Source organism: Cnephaeus nilssonii (assembly GCF_951640355.1).
Source record: "Cnephaeus nilssonii genome assembly, chromosome: 12".
NCBI lineage: Eukaryota > Metazoa > Chordata > Mammalia > Chiroptera > Vespertilionidae > Cnephaeus > Cnephaeus nilssonii.
In genome coordinates, this window is record NC_137083.1 from 26,068,927 (window position 1) to 26,089,860 (window position 20,934).

General features: G+C 33.8%; 1 protein-coding gene across 2 annotated transcripts in view; it reads right to left on the reverse strand.

Annotated features, from left to right (window-relative positions):
- The window catches only part of CASD1 (CAS1 domain containing 1), a 44,836-nt gene that overhangs the window by 22,334 nt on the left and 1,568 nt on the right, over nucleotides 1-20,934 (reverse strand). For both annotated transcript variants that reach the window (XM_079786174.1, XM_079786173.1), the window contains exons 2-9: nucleotides 14,714-14,810; nucleotides 14,074-14,194; nucleotides 10,150-10,194; nucleotides 8,704-8,766; nucleotides 5,720-5,764; nucleotides 5,155-5,278; nucleotides 2,471-2,685; nucleotides 363-785 (exon numbers count right to left, since the gene is read on the reverse strand). In XM_079786174.1, coding sequence (XP_079642300.1) covers nucleotides 363-785; nucleotides 2,471-2,685; nucleotides 5,155-5,278; nucleotides 5,720-5,764; nucleotides 8,704-8,766; nucleotides 10,150-10,194; nucleotides 14,074-14,194; nucleotides 14,714-14,736 — 1,059 coding nt within the window. In that variant the 5' untranslated portion in view covers nucleotides 14,737-14,810. The remainder of the gene's footprint in view (nucleotides 1-362; nucleotides 786-2,470; nucleotides 2,686-5,154; nucleotides 5,279-5,719; nucleotides 5,765-8,703; nucleotides 8,767-10,149; nucleotides 10,195-14,073; nucleotides 14,195-14,713; nucleotides 14,811-20,934) is intronic.

Below are 20,934 nucleotides of genomic sequence, written 5' to 3' on the forward strand. Positions count from 1 at the left end.
TTCTCCATCCCCATGAATGCAAAATAACACAAAGCCATGACATCTTTTTCACAGGTCATTATTTTCAACTTTCCAACAATCTTCATGAAACTCTCTGAACTTCCTCCAAAATGTTTAAAAAAAAAGCAATAGCGTCTAATGTCAAAGATCAAAGAATTTTAATTATCAGCCTTTCAATATAGAAGATATCAGGATACTTAAGATAGAGTTCCAGTTTTTAGTGAAATATAACCACAACATTCATTTATCCTCTCTGATATACATGCTTGTATATTTTGGCATGATAAATGATATTATTTTTTTTAATCTAGAGTTTATAATGAAATAAGGATAACATGAGCTAAAAAGAAAAGAACTCTTACCTCTTTAGTATTTTCATTGTAAAATACTCCCAAAACCAAGATATAGATAATTGGAATAAAGAAAGTTGAATGTGTATAAAATTTGTTTTCCTTCATAAATAGATTTGCACGGTCACACATATAGAAATAAGCCATAATCAGGCCAAGTTTGCACAAAGATTGTAAAAGTATTTCTAATGGAGACACGGGGGTATTGATAATATTTTTCTTTTCCTCTCCACTTTCCAAATCAGTACATGGCTTATTCTTCCGATGAGCATTACGATGAATTATATAAAAAATTAAATATCCGACAATAGATAAGGTGAAAAAACAAGCAGCTAGCTTCTGCATGAGAGTCAGAGGAGGCCGAGGCTGACAACAGGAACCATCTACAGGCTTCAGTATCTTATTGCAATACACGTTCATAAGAATCATTGCACTCTGTGAACAAATCAAGTTATTTGGTTATTATCTTGTCAGTAATATATTTCACATTAGATTTTCTCCTGTGAATACTATTGATTTTTCAGCACTGAAACCAAAATGCTTTTGTACTTTTTACTACCATTTCCCAACCACTCATGCAAATAATGCTATTCCTTCAATCTGTAATAGCTAGTCCAGGGCTTTTCAAACTTCTTGGGCTATGATCTGTAATGAAAAATTCATTTTATAATGTGACCCAGACACATATACGGGAAACAATACCTACTCTTACTACTTATAATGCACTCTTACATTTTTGTATTATTTTTTTATGGAAAAAAAATTAATTTCATGGCTGCTAATGGGCTGTGGCCTTTATAATAGTGTGTTGAAGGCCTGGGGTGGGCTAGAAGGGGCAATGGGGGGAAAAAGGGACATATGTAATACTTCCAACAATAATGACTTAAAAAAATGTCTAATGTCAAAGATCAAAGAATTTTAATTATCAGCCTTTCAATATAGAAGATACCAGGATACTTAAGATAGAGTTCCAGTTTTTAGATATAAAAAAAAAAAAGAATGTAAAATAACTGTCACAAAAAATAATTCCTAGCAAATAATATTTGTAATATGCCTTTCATTTGATTTATAGTTTATGGACCACTTAGGATTCTAGTTTTAAGATTTCTAATGTTAAATAAAGATATCTAATGTGGCATCTTGAACATGGTTGCATTATAATAAAAATATACTAGGCAAGGTATCAAGATTCTGTCTAGTTGAAGGTTCAGTCAAATCTAGTTTTTAAAAAACTTTATAGTTTATACATCATCGGAACTCTAAGATGATTATATTATTTAAACTTAAACATTCAAAATACTCAACTATATAGGAAATCTCACCCTTTTAGCCCTGGGTTCAATGCCTAGTACTCTTGCAGATACTAGCCTATGAACTCCATCCCCAAGTTCTTAACCAGTTCCAGAGGGTTCAAAAGCCCCTTAAAGTATATGGAGAATCATGTGTGTATATATATATACAAGCATGCATTTTTCTGCAGGAGAGGAATGTAACCATTGCTTTTTACTGAACACTCAAAGGGGTTATGTGATCCTCAAAAAGGTTAAGGATCACTGCTTTATAAGAAAACAATAACTAAATAATATCTGTTGTACTATGTATGAAAATTCATAATTATCAGTTCTCTTTCATATTGAACTTAGCAACCCTTTACATCTGTCAAGATGGATTTTTTTCAGTGTTTACTATGTACATTGAATAGTGTTTAGGGCATCAAAGGAAATCTGATTTATTTGTAAGAAAATAAAACTATTCTACATATTAAAAATCTTGTTAGTTTAAGGCAGGACCATTAAGCTGTAGTTTTCAAACATGAGTATTCTGTGAACTTATAAGCTTCTTGATTAGACAAAGTATAGTAAGAGTGACTAGCACTCAATAAATGAAGTTTCATTTCCTCCTTTCTGTAGCTTCTTTCCCTTTCAGAGTACACAAAAACTCTCACTTTATACACAGCTAGGTGATGAAATAAAAATTATTTCTAGATGTATGTTTAGGTAGAATAACTACAAATAATTAAGACTGCAATAAAATTATTTATTATCATGTATAGTGACATATAGTTACTATACAATTAGGTATTATAGTTTCTATCTACTGACAGATACAAGAATTCTTACAGTTTCTCTGCTTGATTCTGGAAGATGTAAGCCATCCAAAGATTCCATGATAGTTTCTTGAGCAATTAATTTGGAAACACTGAACATCTTAACATGTGATTTAGAATTTCTGGTGCTACTATTCAAAACACTGACTGCAGCTTCATTATAAGCATCTATCTTCTCGTTAGTGATCATTTTCCTATTTTCACTTAATAGATCTTCATAAACAGGATCTGCACATGAAACACATTATTAAAAACACAAATGTTGGGAATACTGGACAGGTATGTGCAAATAAATGAAATTAGACCACCTTCTTATACCATATACAGAATAACCTCAAAATGGATCAAATACTTAAATGATAAACTTAAAACCATAAAAATCCTAGAAGAAAACATAGGCAGTAAAAATCTCAGACATTCTCATAGCAATATTTTTTCTGATCTATCGCCTTGGGCAAGGGAAACAAAAGAAAAAATAAGCACATGGGACTACATCAAACTAAAAAGTTTTTGCACAGCAAAGGAAACCATCAACAAATGAAAAGACAAAACACTGAATGGGAGAACATATTTGCAATGATATATCAGATAAGGGGTTAATATCCAAAATTTATAAAGAAGTTAAATTCAACACCAAACAAATAAACAATTAAAAATGGGCAGAGAACATGAATAGACACTTCTCCAGAAGACATACAGATGGCTAGCAGACATATGAAAAGATGCTCAACATCACTATTGATCAGAGAAATGCAAATTAAAACTGAAATGAGATATCACCTCACACCAGTCAGAATGGCTATCAATAAATCAACAACCAATAAGTGCTGGCAAGGATGTAGAGAAAGGGAACCCTCATGCAGTGGTGTTGGGAATGCAGATTGGTGCAGCCATTGTGGAAAGCAGTATAAAGTTACCTGAAAAACTTAAAAAGGGAACTGCCTTATGACCCAATGGTTCTACTTCTGGGAATTTATCTGAATAAACCTGAGACATTAATTCAAAAGAATATATGCACCCCTATGTTCATAGCAGCGTTGTTTACAATAGCCAAGATTTGGAAGCAGCCCAATTGTCCATCAGTAGATGAGCGGATAAAAAAGCTGTGGTACATTTACACAACGGAATATTACTTGGCTGTAAAAAAGAAGGAAATCTTACCCTTTGCAACAACATGGATGTGAAATAAGCCAGTTAGAGAAAGACAAGTACTATATGATTTCACTCATAAGCGGAATCTAATAAACAAAATGAACTAACAAGCAAGATAGACTCATAGACAGAGAGCAGGCTGACAGCTGTCAGGGAGGGAGGTGCTGGGGGCTGGAAGGATTGAGCAAAAAAGAAAAATAAAAAGTCATGGACACGAACAACAATGTGGTGAATGCTGGGGGAAAGGGTATTGGGGAGTGGAAGAGTGTAGTGGGGATAAATAAATGGTGATGGAGGAGACTTGACTGGGGATGGTGAATACACAATACAGTTACAGATGATGTGCTATAGAATTGTGCACCTGAAACCTATATAATTTTGTTAACCAGTGTCACCCAATAAATTCAATAAAAAAGAAAAAAAACACACTAAAGAAATTCTTGTAGAAATTATGATCATGCAAGTTAGCTGATTGTATTTCATATTTTGTTGTTTAAGTTCAGAGGATTCCAGGCATCTAGTAATTTATTTTAAAGTAAAGCTGGCCAAGATTTGCAATAGACTTACCTTACATTCAATTTTTAAATTAATCAGTCAATATCTTCCTCATTTTATGTTCTGGCATGTCTTAGGAATTTAAAGTTTTGGAATACTGGGTTATACTGGGTAATGGGAATTTAAAACTGGATTGTAGAAAACTGCCTAATGAAGAATAGCATCCAGTCTTTTATTTCTTCTGTCACTGCTTAATTTATAAACTTTGTTCACACAATTAAGAGGTTATATTATTGAAGATCAGATCTCATAAATAATTTAAATTTAACTTTTTCTCATTTTGGTGAGAGAAAGGTTAACAATGAGTCTGTAAATAAAGATTGTGAAACAGATGATCACCAGCCCTTTTATTCTTCTCAGCTTGACATTCAACTTGGAAATAATCATAAGAGTTTCTGACAAACAACTTGAATTGCTAAAAAACCCAAGGCATTTCATATTGTGCTAGGCATTAAATAATGGACATTCAATAAACTCCTGAAATGAGTTGATCTAATGTCAATTTTTTTCTTAAAGAATTTCATTACCAAGCATAACCTAGATGGTATGAATTTAAATATATTCTGTCAATTCCAAAGAGTATTTACTTACAATGACTCAATATTATGAAACAGACTTAGTAAATTTTTTCTTATATTTCCCAATCACAATAAATATACTTTGCAAGAAGTAAAAAATCAGAGGTAAACTTCTCATTTGCCTTTAGAATATATTCTCTTTGTAACATTCACAGCCATTCTGCCTGCTGTGGCTCCTTGGAGAGTATTTTTATTTATTTATTATTTATTTTTTTACTTATATTTATTAGTCTGTCTGTTTCTTAAGTTCAAAAGAGGAAAGCAAATAACTCAAATTTATTCTGATTTTGAAAACCTTATTTCAAACTTTATTCTCATAAAGCAATAATTTTGCTTCTTGAAAGAGGAGATAATAAAAACCCATGACTCAAAATATATATAAAATGACATTTTTTCATTACTCATCTCTTACCTTGTAAGACCCAATAAACATCACTAGTCTTTGCCAATTTTTCTAGAAGTGGTGCTATGGAGGTAATGTTCATTTTATATTGAGACAGTGCTTCGTTGCTGCCATTGTGAATCTTGATAGACCACTAAAATGAAGTAAAAATTAAGCATTAATTCATTACTTATCACTGAAAAATTAAAGTATATAATTTACTCTATTGTAACAAAGGTTATTATTTTAAGATAATTTCCATTTTTATTCAATATCAGAATAAATTATGGTCACATTATTTCATGAAATATATGAAGGCAGTTAGAAAAAGCGGACATAAAATTAAAGTTTCAATGTATAACATTCAAGAAGAATATCATTTTAGATATAAAATAATATTGACATTTAACACTAAATTTTCTAAGTTCATCCATATCTTTTAATTAAAATTCACCAGTTTCATTAATTAGAATACAAATAGGAATTAAAATATAAGTACAATCAAGAATTCTATTTAACATAAGTTAACTTTTTCTTAGCATGTCCTTAAGTACAAAATGAAAATCATTATATAAGAACATAGATAATAACTTACTGTGGCAGCTCCTGCTACAACCACATGGGGCTTTGCAACAGAATCCTAAAGAAAGAAAAAAATCTTTATAATAGTGTTATAGTTAGTTCAGAGAATTAATACAACATCATTTAATTCTTTTCCTTAAATTTAAGTTATTCTTTCTTCTAAATGCATTTTAATTTTCTAGAGTTTCTTCCTGAATTCTTGTTATAACAAGACTAGAGGCCTCGTGCACCTGTGCCCTCTCACAGTCCAGGGCTCTTGCAGTCCGGGGTTCTCGCAGTCCAGGACCCCTCACTCCTTACTGCTTGCCTGCAGCAGAGGCAGGAGAGGCTCTTGCCACCGCCGCTGCGCTCACCAGCTGTGAGCCCGGGTTTCTGGCTGAGCAGCACTCCCCCTGTGGGAGTGCACTGACCACTAGGGGGCAGCTCCTGCGTTGAGTATCTGCCCCCTGGTGGTCTGTGCACATCATAGCGACCAGTCATTCCTGCCGTTCGGTCAATTTGCATATTAGGGTTTTATTATATAGGATGGATAACCAATGCCTTTTATGTAGGATGGCATGAGGCTTTTATGGATAATTCTTTGGTGTTCCTTACAAAAAAACAAAATCGTTACTGATATCTAATATGGCCTAATATTATTCTGAATAGTGAGTAAATTGCTTAAGAGTAAATCTCTAGTATATTATGTCAGCCAATTAAAAAATTACTCATGAAATACAGTTTAAATCTTAAGTAAAATAAGATCAGTGTCCTAAAGAAACAATACTTTGGGGAAGCCAAATCCAATAAATATTTAACAAAATAAACTGATAATTATTATAGACCACAATGTGAGGGGGGGGCGGGGGGGCGGGGAAGGAGAATTTGGGTAGAACTCTTCACCAAATGCAAATTGTACTCTTAATGAAACTACCCATTATGTAGTACTTTCTCTTAAATTAGTTCTTTTTAATATAGATTCTTGCTACCTGTGAGATAATGCAGGAAGATACTATACAGATCTTATAAAACAAGGGTACTGACTCAGAAAGGTTTATTAGGGTATTGCTGAAGCTTGGCAGGACAAAGCCAGAACTTAAGTCTTTTGACTCCTGAGTTCAATGCACTTTCCAAAATATAAAAGACTTGATATTATAACCATGTGCACAAGAAACAATTAAAAATAAGAAATTAGAAAAACATCTGACCCAAACATAAAAATGAGTTAGGGTCTCATCAGAAAGATAATACATACTTTCACAAAAAACTATGAAAGCAGAGAAAAATAACAAAATTAACCTATTTCCCTTCAGAGATATTTTTGTTTCCAGTCTAGCACCCTTAACCAACATTGCTGGGTAAGTACCTTTGTTTTACAAGATATGTATAATGTCTTCCAGCCTACCTCACTGGTGGCAAGAATCTATACTACATTGTGCTAACTTAGAGAAAAGAACATAGTGCTTCATTTTACCATGTTATTTTACTGAAACTTTTTCCTCATCCTTTACCCCTTTCATTCCTTTTCTCATTGTTCACAGTGGTAATCCCAAATCTTATTCGCCTTATTCAGGTCCCTCTTATCCTCCTCTTCACTTTCCAAATAAAGTCTAATTCTCAAATTTTGAAGAGAAAATAAGACTTCATCTAGCTGTATGTTCTTGCCTTCCGCCATTCTTACAACTTCATCCATATACTCACACAGCCTATCTTCCTCTGACAAGAGAGTAAAGAAAATATGTCCAATTTCTTCTAACGGCTAACCTTTACTCTGTGTCCATATCCCCTTCCTTTTTACTTCTGGGGCTGTCTCCATGCATTACTTCCTTTAACTCTCCTATTATAAATTTCATCCCCTTTCTCCACGCTTCTGCCTTCTCTCAATCTACAAAGTGTTAAATTATCATTCTCAGAAAAGATTTTTCCTTCAACCTTATCACATTCTCAAATTCTTCCCCCTCACACCCTTAACCATCAGATTACTTGAAAGAGCATTATACCTTCACTATGCCGATTTTCTTTCTCTCTCATTTATGACTCAATTTATCATGTTTTGATTTGGGGCTTCACCATCCATTAAAACTGCCCTCAGAGTCCATTAATGAACTTAGGATTGCCAAGTCCTAAAGTGACACCACTGACTATCCACTTCTTAAAACTCTTTCCTGTGTTACATGACAGTTATTCTTCTCCCGCTTTTCCTCTTACCCCTTTCACTCCCCCTTCTCATAATCTTTTGTATAGTTCTGTTCTTAAACTCTTTGTTAATTTCTAAATTCTCTACCTATTCAATTTCTTCCATTCAAGTAACTTCAAATACCACCCCACTCCAGAGCAAAACTCCCCAAATCGACCTAAATAGCTCAGACTTCTTCATGACTACCATTCACCTATAGAATTCAATTTAAATTGCTGGTTTCTTTCACAATTTAGTCTAATTTCCCACTGCTACCCCACTATATTTTCATGCCTGCCTTTACATCTAACTCACCTCTGAACATTATGAGCCAAAACATACTAGGCTTTACTTTTGGGTCACAAATGTAATGATAAAAGGGAAGAAAATAGGCTATTAAAGAAAGTTTTTTGACATATTTGGGCATGAGTTTAAAGGAAAAAGTGGAAAAACGCTCACAGGGATGTGCATTGTGATAGAAAGATTACCTGGATTTGAATTAACTGAGCTACAGCAGTTATCGCCTTAGGGTTAGAATGGCAATAGAAGAGATACTAGATCAAAATACTTTCTTTCTCAGTTGAGTAAGAGAAGCAATCCAGCACAGCTTAGTTGCTATCAAGAAGGTTGTATAAAGTACAGGAGAGTGGGACAGCTGAGTAAGGGGAGAAAACAATGGATGCTCATGAACTTTAAAAATTTGGTTGTGCAAGCTGATTGATGTTGAGCTCTCACATCCATGCTTCTCTCTCTCCCCTCCTTTCTCTATAAACTATTCTTTAAAAAATAAAAAAATAAAATTCTGTTGTTCAAAACTAAGAGCTACATTTTCAAATACAAACCTCAGTCCACACTTTGATACACTGTTTCATAGAACCATTAACTTCTGGATGCCACAGAAAATCCTAAGAGAAATGTAAGAAAAGAGAAACTTAAAGAAATGTTATATCCACCATTCAAAATAAGGATTAACATATCTCTTACAAAGTATTTAAAAGTAAAACACCACCTAGTTGGTTTAAGAAGTACCAAATAGTCACGGATACAGCATATGAAACATAGGCAATAATATTGTAATAATTATGTATAGTGCTAGGTGGGTATTGGGAATATTGGGAGAACACAATGTAAAGTATATGATTGTCTAACCACTTTGTTGTATACCTGAAACCAACACAAAATAATCTTGACTGTAAACTATAATAGAAAAAAATTACTAAAAACTTCTTAAAATAAATGTACCATAAGACAAAGTTCAAAAACTAAAGCCAAATGGACTTTATTTAAAAGATATTTACAACACATATAATTCATTTCCTTATTAAATCTATCTCGAGCTACAAAAAAAACCCAAAAACCAAAAAACACCACCTTGTCTATGACATCTTCATCTTCCATCTTAATTTGGCAAGAGTTTCACAAGAGATTTCCTTGTATTCACTGTTGCTTTTCTCTAAACTATTTTCCACATTTTAGTGAGAGTAATCTTTTGAAAATTTAAAATCTGATCTTGCCCCATTCCTGCTTAAATATTCCAGGAATTTCACTTGGCTTCAGAATAAAGTTAAGTCCTTAAAGTAGGTAAGAAAGTACAAAATCTGGCCTCTGCCTAGACATTGTGCCTTTTCTCCTGCCACCTTCCCCCTGGTTCTGCACACCCTTTCAGTTCTCCTTCAGCTCCTAGAACGCTCACTGTATTTCTCCAGGCCTTTGCACATACTGTTCCTTCTGCCTAAAGGTGCATAAACTCTTCCACTGAGCTTGACATGCTCTTACTCATCTTTGAGGCCTCAGTTAAAACATCACTTCCTCAAAAAGAAAAAACTACTTTTAACTTCTTGCTTTGTACATTACTAATGTCCCACTTTTTCCTTTTTGCCATCCTTATCCGACATTTATTTGTATGTAAAGAACTAAAATGATTTGCAAGTCCCATTGGTCTAGGATATTGTTTTCTTGATTCTCATTATATTCTCAATATCTAGGAGTCACTGTAACTGGGAATTCAGAAAATTCACATATATTCTTTGATGGACATTAATCTTGAACACATACTGATTTCAAATTAATGTACAAGATTATTTTTTTCCTGGAAAAAAATCTGAGAGACCAAATTTTCTATTTTATTACACAAAACAGTACACATAAACATTTACTCAATTATGCTACCTACTCTCAATAGAATGAAATATATTTAGTATGTACAAAGTATTAGCTGCTGTAAATAAATTAACCAATGAATATAGTTTTGACATTGTAAGATTTAGCTTACTATTATATGAACTTACCACTTTAACTGATGCAATCTTGTCCTCAAAAGGAATGTTTTCATGCTGCCATGAAAAAAAGGAGACAACAGAGCAATACTAATGTAGAAATTTTATGTAAATAATCCTTCCTTTAGCTGTTTTTGTTGATTTACTTATGCATCACATCTCAATTCTCTATATTCAACCTGAAGTGGAAAAGATCTCATAGAATAACAAAAAAGTGACACTAAATTGCTTATATGTGATTTTCCACATCAAAGATGTAGTTCAAAGATAAAACTTCAACTACAAATAAGCAACATGTATATGAACATGCTTATATAAATTATCTTTTTGCCAAGCTTGCCATAATTCTAATTTAGTCCTAGTACTATCTATGCCAGAGACAGACTGGTAGTGAGGGAAATTGTACATATAGGAAGCCTGAAACCTAGGCATGTGCCCTGACCAGGATTCCAACCAGCGACCTCTTAGTACATGGATGACACCCACACAACTGAGCCACACCAGCCAGGGCACTGTATTTCTATTCTTAAGTGAGTTCTTAAAAAGTCCTTCAGCTAAATAGAGCATGTAAGTAATTTTCACTTATTTGCAATAATAAAAAATTAAGAAGATTCATCCACTATGGAAATATAAAATAAATTTTCAATGCTCTATGTAAATGATTTTACATGAGTCTAATAGTGCATGTAATAAATTTTAAATGATGTTTTTGAACTCTATATTCCTGACAAGTTGATATAAAATTTACAGTTCCTTCACATATACATAGATTTTTTTATATACATGTAATATATATGAACACAAATTTTTGCATGTACATCTAAATTTTTTGTATATCTAAGTACATGTACAGTTATATATGTATGTATGTATAAAACACATTTGGCACATTAGAGAAGTTTGGTTTTGTTTAGTTTTTTCTTCTGCTGGTTTGAAATTTATACATCCTAATTCTATCCTTTTAATCCTTGCCCTTAATGTTTTACTATGTATCTTTAAATGAAGTTCTACCATAAGATAATACCTTAAAAAGTAAAGAGGACATTAGAATACTTTGCTTGTGATATCTCCCTCTGGCTTATAAGTGATTCACATCTCAATTGGCCAGTTCTTTAGTACCTTCTTTTTATAGACATTATTATTTTATACAGGCACTATTTGAGTAGGCTTACACGCATGTTTACTTTTTATTTAAGTACTGTTTCTTATATTTCACATCATTTAAAAAAAATATTTCCATCCTCCCGGAAGTTTATCCTTTAGAAAAATTTTAGACAAACCCTCACTGTTTTTATGTATCTGATAATGTCCTATAGTTCAACAACAGATAAATCTGTATGGTAAGTATATAATTCCACACTGAAACTTATTTTCTCTCAGAATATTAAAGCTATTATTTTACTGTTCCCTGGCTTCCAATATTAATACTGAGAAATATGTTGGCCCAAAGCTTAGTGTTCTGCATACTGGGCACTGCAGCTACTGGCATCTGTCTTCAGGTCAATCCAAGTCTCTACTGAGTGCCTACTGTTATTGTTCCCATCTCTGGTTTTGCCTCATAGGTGTTCCTTTTTTGGGGAGTGTCTTCCATTTCTTCAAATCTAGAAATACAACACCAGTGTTTTGTTTTTTTAAATCTAGGATTTAGTTGGTTTGAGGTGGAAGGGGCCCCCAGTATCTAGCTGCCAGCTGGAAGCAATGCAAACAGTTTTCTTTACTTTAAGACTTCTCAGGTTTTTAATATCCTCACCTAAATTAAAACCATCTAAGAGGGGGATATGATACCCAGCTCTGTCCAAACTTATTTGACCAGACTGCCTTAAAGAACTAATCTTCCACAAAATATAATTTGATAAAAGTCCTGCTCTAAAGCTTCATTTAAAAAAATTATTTTTCTCAACACAGAAAAGAAACATATTCAAAGAATTATCTTCAACACTCCTATTCTACCCAAACCCATACCAAAGCTGAAATAATAATGATGATGATGATGATAATCAGCTTTTATAATATGCCAGGATGTGCTAGGCACAAGAACTTCAAAAAATAATGATCTCTGTCTTCAAGTTGTTCATAGACAAGAGAACTAAGTGAAATGCAATTTGACAAATGCTCCACTAGCAGTTTGAACTAAATAGTTTCTTAATAGCTGTCTCTTTAAGACTGTTACAAACTGTCTTTCTTTTTTTAAATGCATATAAATTTAAATATATCTTGCTTGAGAATTGTGAGATTACAATGTGCCTCTAGAAAATAAAAATTGGAAACCTAGGTGTTGTAACTAGGGCTCAGAAGAAATGTACCATGTTGTACCTACTTATGGCTATCCAGCGGTTGCCCACAGGTGGTCCGCGGACCACTGGTGGTCCTTGAGGTCAGCAAGGTTGGCGACCGCTGGTTTAAGGAAACCTTTGGAGCAGTGGTTGTCAACCGGTGGTCACTAAACCATTAGAGCATTTTTCAATTAACTGTTGCCAAATCCATTATTCCAGTTTTCAGAAAGTCACAATATACTAAGCCTAGAAATATTAAAACTGTTTCTCTGAAATCAGAAATCTACTTTTTAAAAATATTTTTTTATTGATTTCAGAGAGGAAGGGAGGAGGAGAGATAGAAACATCAATGATGAGAGAGAATCATGGATTAGTTGCCTCCTCCAAGCCCCCTTCTGGGGATTGAGCCAGTAACCCTGCCCAGGAATCGAACCCTGACCTCCTGGTTCATGGGTTGGCCCTCAATCACTGAACCACACTGGTCAAGCGAAATCTCTCTACTTTTTATAAGTTTACCAAAGTGTTTTAGTTTAAACTATGATAATCTCATGGCATTAAATAGTTTCAATTCTTCGGTATAATTCTGTGTGTATAAATACAAAAGGAGGCTACATTTATAGATAGCAAATAAAATGAAAAGTTGACTTTTGATTTTCTATTATCCAGCTTTAAAATCTCTACTAGTCTTTTTTGGTGGACAAAACCTCTAATAGCCTAAGGGTTCTTCTCACAAGAAACTGTTCCTAAAAATTTAGTATCCACTACCATCATCACTATGTGTCTAACTACTTGTGAAGTCCTAATTGTGAAGTCCCTAATTTTTCAACTCCTTACTACAGGGCAAGTTGATGTATATAGGCAGATTTTCATCATAAATGTTTTCACATAAAGATTTAATTTAAAATGTCCTTTTTTAAAATTGTGAAAAAATAGAAAACTACAAAAAAGTTTAAAAAAAGGGAGGATTATATAAATATGCATTATATCCACTCAATAATTTGTTCACACTATGAAGATACTTACATTGATTATATAATAATATGGTGAATTATGACAAGTGGTGGGGAAAGAAGTGAGACATAAAACTGTACATGCTAAAAGATTACAATTATGTTTTAAAAAAGAGACTGAATCTCAGAGGGAAGGTGGGGGTGGGTGGGATGAGATCAACCAAATAACTTGTATGCATTACATGCATAACCCATGGACACAGATAATAGTGTGGTGAAGGCCTGGGTGGGGGGCTGCGAGGGCTAGAAGGGGTCAATGGGGAACAAAGGGGGGCATATATAATACTTTCAACAATAAAGATGTGTTTTCTTTTTAAAAGAGACGGAAAGAAATATGGAAAATATTAAAAGGAGAATATGGATATTTTCTTTGTTTTCCTTCTAAGAAATTTTAAAAATTTTTTTCCATGGAAAGAATTTATTTCTGAAAACTAAACTTTAAGTTAATGGAAGGCTTGCCAATACCCACCACTTCTTTTTCTTATGCTGTCCATTATAGCAAATCACCCTTTCTTTTTCCTTTACCTTTTCAAAACCAAAGTAAAGCTTTTATAGTTCCTTGCATTAATGTGGAGAGGCACATTCCTCCTAAAACTATTCAGTTGGTTAACTTCTAACACAATACCCTAATGAAGAGAACAGATAATTTTTACCTTATTGCCTTCTTCTTTGAACTGAGGATTAATTATTTTTACAAATGAATAAAACAATTGACGAATTCTGGAATCTCCAATAAATGCAATATGTTTATCTACAAGGCAGTTCTTTGCTTCACTGAAATCAACAAAGAAACATTAATTAAAATAAATAAAATCAGCATATTAACACTTCAAAGCACATAGTTTGTGAAGAAAGTAGTGCAGGATTGTTATACATATAATTACTACTTGGCTTTTAAAATAGGTGGCCATGTTTGTTTAACCTACCAGTTCCTGTATGATCAATAATAACAGCCCGAATTTATTAAGCGTTTAAGATGAACTCTAACCATATTAAGCATTTTATATGCATTATTTCAGAATAAGTCTATGCAGTAGATATCCAACTCCCAAAGCAAAAGTCCTTTACTCACGGGCCTGCTTATCTCTCACCTGAGATAAAGCAGCTTGGCCAAAGCTCTTTGTTGGGGAGGAATCTTCATTTGGACTCACTTCCACTCCTACCCTCCTTCAGCAATTCTTACCATCATATATAGAAGTACCATATAGTACTTTCTTTGTTTCACCAACCCTTGTCCACTAGATATTACAACCCATCATAGGAAACACAAACAACAAAATGGAGAAATCTTACTTGTATTTGTATTTATGCATCATACAACTGTGAGGTTGCCAAACTTTCTCTCCAAGAAATCTGCCACTTGAAAGAAGGTACTCACATGAATCATTGCCTATGAAACACAACAGTGTTGGAAACAATAGTTAAATTTTTATATGTTGGTTATCTGACCCCATGTAAACTCTTTGAGATGAGAAAATACAAGTCTTTATGCTTCGCTATACCTTCTAGGTGCATATTACTTATCCACAAGAAACATAATAAATATTGAGACTCCTTTACTCCTAAATGCTACATTCACTGCTTTGGCAGAGTTCCCTCTGCTTCAGGTTTTCTTTGTGGGGACATCATCTCAGTCACAAACCAGCCTTTTAGCTGTTTATCACTCCTACTTCTAGTAGGGAAAGAAAAGTTTAAGAAATAAAGACTTTGGAAATGACTTTCTACTACTCAAGTATTATAATACATAGTACATTAGCATATTTGGAAACCGAGTTAATATTGAGAAGTTTTATAAATCTACTCTCTGATTTTCACAACTTCCCTGTGAGTATTCTACCCCTATTCTGTAAACGTGTGAACAGAGAAAGAGACTTATTCAGGAACCTCTTAAAAAGCTTACTAAAACTTCATCCTTTTACAGTCTTACAAAGATAAGACTTAAAACTAGCCACATCAGTATCAGTAACACCTTGCAGACTTAACAGTCATTAACATTCAGCCTCTCTACTTCTCTTGCTATCTCTCGCCTTCCTTTAGGATGACCAACCAACTCCTCCCAGTATGGTCGGGACTGTGAGTTTTATAAACAAAGTTCCACAGCTGGGCAATCCTCCGGTCCTATGTAAACTGGGACAGGTGGCACTCTTCTTCCTTTGGCCATTTTACTGTACATTAACTTACATGAGTGAAGGAGTTAGTAAGGGGGTTGGAGGCATTTAAAAAGTTCAAATATGTCAAATGGATGAGGGAAAAATGAGATGTTTAGATTAACTGTGGGGTTCTAATAAAATATATGTATTATTTAACTTAAATTTGAGTTCTTTATTAATAGTCAACAGCACACTCTGTTTTACAAATAGGTAAGGTCAGGACAAGGCATCTCATAAGAGGAATATTACAGAACAAGAATTGTACTGAACCATTCAGACTGGAGATAGGGAAGACCCAAAGACATTTAAAATAGAACACATCCTTTTTCTCTCAATCCAGTTACCTATTTATCTGGCCATCATGTAGATAAAAAGAAATACAAATGCAAGATAGGTATATATAAATAATGAAAGTGTTGTTACTTCAGTGTCATAAATTTTAAAATAGAATAGTAAGGAAAAGTGAAAATACTGCACTACTGTGTCAGTAACACTGGATAAGGAAAGCAGAATATCAATTATTAAATTTTTGCAATTATATATGTAGTCTGTGTAGGTTTTCTGTATTTCAAAGATTTTTAATAACACCTCTTTAAGGAAACTATAATCAATTCTTAATTCTTCCCAATTATTAAAAACAAGTTGTAGTTCCAAAAAACAAAATTAAGTATATAAATAATCCAGGAGTAAAGAAAGGACTTTAGGAACACATAATTATTTTCCTAAAAACAGCACTCTTTTATAATGGCCATATAGAAAAATCATAGTAAATGTTTAAAATTAGGATGAAAATTCCATATTTATAGCATTTCTACCTCTTCAAATCTATTAAGCCAAGTAAGAAGTCAGCAACACCTTTAATTTCTTAGAAAATTATAAGAAGTTGCAAATAACTAGGTATTAATTCTGTGGGTTTTTTCTTTCTTCCTCCTTTTTATAAAGTTGTTATTTGATTTTGATATTTTAATAGAAGCATAAACAGAAATACACCTTGGTTAATATTCACTGTATGGAATTATGTTATTTGTTAATCATCAATATGATTTTCTGAAGATAGATGTACCATAACCAGTCTTTTCCTACACCAGAAATTGTGTTTTAAAATGTTAAGTTCTTGGTTTCCTCTTCAAAACTACTACTCACACATTCTTTTTCAGTAGTTCAGTTAATAGGAAACAATGGCTCTAATTTGATGAACCCATATCAGAAAAGCTCCACAGCAAAACAAATTTGAAGTTGTCACTAACCAAAAAGCACTGTTAACTCAGAATTTTGAGACTACTGGTCTTTCCAGGGAAGAAGTTCTTTCTTTTTTAAAAAATATGTTTTTACTGATTTCAGAGAGGAAGGGAGAGGGAGAAAGAGATAGAAACATCAATGATGAGAGAGAATCATTGATTGTCCGCCTCCTGCACGCCCTCCACTGAGGATGGGGCCAGCAACCTGGGCAAGTGCCCTGACTGGGAATTGAACCCTGACCTCCTGGTTCACGAGTCAGTGCTCAACCACTAAGCCACACTGGTCCAGCAGGGAAGAAATTCTTAGTTTGCTAACAAATGCTAGTTGATGATGACTCTTCTTAAAATATTTTATGATGCAAAGTTTTGTTTTTTTTTACAAGCCTGTATCTGAACTTAATAGTCTCTGCATATAACTTAAGGTCCTGTCAAAGACAGAAACTATACAAGCTGCATTGATAGAGAGATAATGTAATGTAACATGAAGAATTGTTAGAAAAGTAAAAGAACTGCTAACTAGACAACTGAAAAGATGAGATTGGCTTTTTATATTTGTCAGCAGAATAAATTAACCTGCTCTAGAAAGGAAAATTTTACAAAATTCCATACTGTAAAAGTCCTTTTTCTGGGAAAAAAAAATTTGGGGGATCAAATCAGTAAATGTAAATCTAGATATAAAATAAGTTAATTTGACTTTTTAAATTATATATTCTATATGTATATATATGCTGGAGGCGTATTTTCCTTTCAAAATTTACCCAGAAAAATCCCAAACAAAAGGACACAACAACAAAACCAGTCATTATTTTCAATTGCCTCATATAATTCTGATAGCTACTTTATAATACAACAAGCGTGAGATGAAAAGTTGCTCAGATAAATCAAGCTACACACACACACACACACACACACACACACACACACACACACCAACACAGAGCAACTAAAGGGACAGAATTATCTACTTCAACTATCTCCAATACTAAGATTATCTTCTTGAATGGTTGTCTCGCTCTTCATTCTATTATCTTAAGCATAAGCATTCTGGTTTGTCAATCTCAAATTGCAGGTTTTTATGCACAATTTTTCTATAATAGAAAGACACTAAAAGCAAGCAAAGTAAGTAAAAAGACAAACATGTTTTGAAAAAGCTGAAAAGCAATATGTAACTACTGAAGAAAACATCTGCTGTGCTAAGTAAGGCATAGTTGATACTTTCATTTGAATAGAATACCTCTGGCACACTGCACCTTTAGTCGAGCCACCCTACCAAAGCTGTGTTTTCTTACCACTAACCATGAAAATACCAGATCATAAAGTTTACAGTATGATCTGTAGTATACTTTGTTTGCCTAAAATTCAGCAAGTTATATTTTAGTTTGTGCTGAAAAATCACCATTTACATTTTTCTTCAGACAAGCTAGGAGAGCCTCATCACAAGTGGTATCAGAGATCAGGATTTTCCTAGCAGTCAAAGAAAGACAAGGTTAAGAGACCTAGGGCTACTTCTTTCTTGCTTTAATTTCTGAAGCCTTGAGCTTACTTTTCTCCAAAACATGTGCTATTTAATATATGCATTTAGTATGCCTATTGATAGAAAGAATTCAGATTTCAACAAAATTAAAGCATTTGTAGCAAGTTAACTACATCAATTAAAAAACTGAACTATATCCAGATTGGAACTACTCTTAGGGCAATAGATACTGGCCTTTTGTCACAGAAACATTATTTTAAATTTGTAATTACAATATTAATGGACATTTTGTGATCCAGTAACATTAGAGATTGATAAAATTTTGAAAAAATAGTTAAAAGTTTAATTATTTAAAAAGTCATTCTAGTATATTATGTGAAAGTAACATTAATAATGCAAAAAAAAACCCACCCTACTTTCTAAAATTGAGATCAGAACATGAAATTCAATTAAAAGCAGAAGAACCAAATGCAAGGAGGAAAACAGTAGGAAAAAGGACTAAAAATCTAATGATCTCATATTTATGAAGTTAAGCTCTGTGTGTTAAGTTTTGATGATTTAAAGATAAACAAAATACTCATGGAAGCTCAAGGACGTTTTGTGTGGGGGAGACAGATAAAAATTATTATAATACAACATGGTAAGTATGTACTAATTGCTGTAAAAACACTGAACTCCTAATTCTGCCCTCTGTAGTGGTGACATCTGAACCAGGCCTTGAAGGAAAAATCTGTACTTTCTTTGCAGGAGAGAAAGACCATCGCAGGCACAGAAAATAAAATATTTGTGAGATACATAAAAGGGCAAAGCATGTTTAGACTGTGAGCCTGGAGTTTAGGAAGAAGAAAAGAGGTAATAAAAAGTAGGCTGGTCAGAATTTGAAGTTTTACACATGCAACTTTAAAAAAGTCACTTTACTGGAAAAAGAATAGGAAGACTCTTGCTGGTACTGTGAGGTTGCTTTAATGTTTCTAAAGGTTTAGTCCATGTCCCTCTGGAAATGCTTTCCCACTCCATCTTCTGTAATCACCACACTGTAAGGAGCTGCAGGAAGGCAGACTACAGCATAATGGCTTGAGGCTGACTTACTGGGTTCTAACTCCTACCTCAGTCACTAACTGAATGTCCTGAGGCAACTTAACCTCTCATGACTCATCTTTAAAATGTAAATAATACCTCAACTCGCAACTTGAAGAATCTAAGAACATTGATTATAAGACACATTATTATTTTATGTAACAGTAGGAAAATGTTATCAATTAAACTTTGACATGCAATCAAAGATTTTAAAAGTCATCCTGATTATAGAAACGTTACAGATGGGGCAGGGGAGGAGGATGGAAGGTGGTAAATTGTATCCTACCTCACAGAATGCTTATAAATACAAAATGAATTAAAATGTGTAAAACCTGTTGGAACAGCACGTTGTGTTTACCAAGCTTTACTTTGTGCAGTGTGTAATTCTTTTACTTTCTGTTTATAAATAAAGCAAGAGATACTAAATATGTGTATTCTACTGCATTCACTCTACCTTGCCTGAGGCAAACTCATACCCACACATTGGGGGGATATATATATATATATATATATATATATATATATATATATATATATCCTAAACCTCTATATCTAATATAAGGTCCTTTTTTATTCTAGAGACTTAAGATATTGTGATTCAAGTGCATAGTTACCTTTGTGTAAAGGGAACTGCATTTGACTCAATTTTACACTGCCAAAGCATAAGGATGGCTAAAAAGTTCCTGGTAAGATTATTTTTCCCAAACAGTGTCTGGCTCAAGTTCTTGACATTCAGTTTGGGCAAGTACACACACCAGGTGTTCTGCTTCACACTCAAGGAACTGAAGCACCTAGGGAAGCTGATGACGGGCTTCTGGAGGAGGCTTTATAAACACCCCAGATTGCTACACTGACTCATAAATTCCATCTGACATTCTATTTCCCCTGCTGATGACAGACCCTGAAAAGGATGCAATAATCTAAATATAATCATTAGTATCCAAGCTTATCAAAAGATAAAAGCACAATTAAAAACCGGGAGGGGAGGGGAGGGGGAGCGGGGAGAAGCGGGAAGACCAGATTATTTTTACTTTTAGGAATTTAGCACCAAAGTTACACATAACTGAGTTCGATTCCTGTCCTCTTTATACCAAACCAGCACGTGATTAGTAGTAGCTAGAAAATTTTCTTCCAAATTACCACAAGTGAATGCATCAAGATTGCCCGTTTTATTGTGCATGTGCTCTGTTACAGCCATTCCAGGGGCACCGAAGCCCTCCCAGGTCCTCTGGGCTGTGATCGACAGAGGAGACTGGAGGAGAAAGGCCAAAAGGGTACATAACGATTTTTATCTTTTTAAATCAATTTCGTGTGTTTATGAAAAAAGAAAGCGATTCATCCAGTATAGCACTGGAATCTCAGGTTTTTAATCCTCCAGCACTGGAGAAAACAAAGCAGCAAAAAAATGCACCACAGCCTTCTCCACGTGGAAGGACGTCCCGGGATGAGAAGAGCTCGGGTCCCAGAACCCCACTAACGGGATGGATCCTTGGCCAGAGCGGGTGTGAAATTAAATGGCAAGAGCGTTCAGTGCCCACCTGTCCCTTTTACACTTTGCATCTCGACCAATTAACC